This window comes from Impatiens glandulifera, chromosome 9 (genome assembly GCF_907164915.1).
Source record: "Impatiens glandulifera chromosome 9, dImpGla2.1, whole genome shotgun sequence".
In the NCBI taxonomy this organism is placed as follows: domain Eukaryota; kingdom Viridiplantae; phylum Streptophyta; class Magnoliopsida; order Ericales; family Balsaminaceae; genus Impatiens; species Impatiens glandulifera.
In genome coordinates this window covers 14,874,779-14,875,674 of record NC_061870.1, presented here as the reverse complement: position 1 = coordinate 14,875,674, position 896 = coordinate 14,874,779, and the positions used below count along the sequence as shown (strand labels likewise).

The window sequence follows — 896 nt, the reverse complement described above, 5'->3', positions numbered from 1 at the left end:
ATAATCAAATTAGGACATTGAAATATTTTTATTTAGTAATATATAATAAAAAAATTAATTCATGAATTTAGAAAGATATTTAAATATCAATTAATTAGATTTCTTTCTTTCTATGAATATTCATAATGTTCCTATGCAAATTTTGTTTACTTAAATCTATAAATAGACTCCTCTAATCTAAGTAAAATTAAACATTTTATATATTCATTACATATTATATCTCCCGTGTTTTATCTTTATCTAATCATGGTCAAAACAAACAAAGGGCGTCAAAGAATCACCATGGCCAAAATGAAGAACAATAGTAATCTTAATGTGACATTCTGCAAAAGAAAAAGTGGGCTTTTCAAGAAATTCAGCGAGCTTATCACACTATGTGGGGCTGAAGTTTTACTTTTAGTATTTTCACCAACAAACAGAGTGTTCTCCTACGGTCATCCCAGTGTAGATGAAATAGTTGGGCGATTATTTGGTTCATCCTCTCCGACGGGGCTTTCCTGTGACACTCAACAAATGATTGAATCTTATCGGTCATCAAACATTAGGGAACTAAATGCTAATGTGATGCAGGTTGAGGAATTGATGAAGGTTGAGGAGCAGCATGCGAAGCAGATAGATCACGACAAGAAAGTTGGTTGAGGAATTTGATGGAGGTTGAGGAGCAGCATGCGAAGTAGATAGATCACGACAAGAAAGTTGGGCAGGATCAAAGATGGTGGGAGAGATCGAATAAAGAGATGAGTTATCAACAACTTGAACATCTCAAGATGTCTCTATTGAATTTAAATGCCATTGTGACCTAAAAGATGCTGGAGTTTTCTAACCTGTAAACTCAAACTTGTTTTCGGGAAATAATTATTATTGTGATAAATTATTGATAAATTTATCTTGTTGTT

At 32.7% G+C, this 896-nt stretch overlaps 1 protein-coding gene across 1 annotated transcript; it reads left to right on the top strand.

The window, feature by feature from the left end:
• The first annotated feature begins 282 nt into the window (after window positions 1–282).
• LOC124915865 (agamous-like MADS-box protein AGL62) lies at window positions 283–639 on the top strand. The gene has a single exon (XM_047456614.1). It carries the CDS (start codon window positions 283–285, stop codon window positions 637–639), a length of 357 nt encoding a protein of 118 aa, XP_047312570.1.
• The last annotated feature ends 257 nt before the right edge of the window (window positions 640–896 follow it).

Excerpts from the sequence above, each read along its gene's own strand:
- LOC124915865 (XM_047456614.1), top strand. The coding sequence starts at position 283 with ATGGCCAAAATGAAGAACAATAGTAATCTTAATGTGACATTCTGCAAA.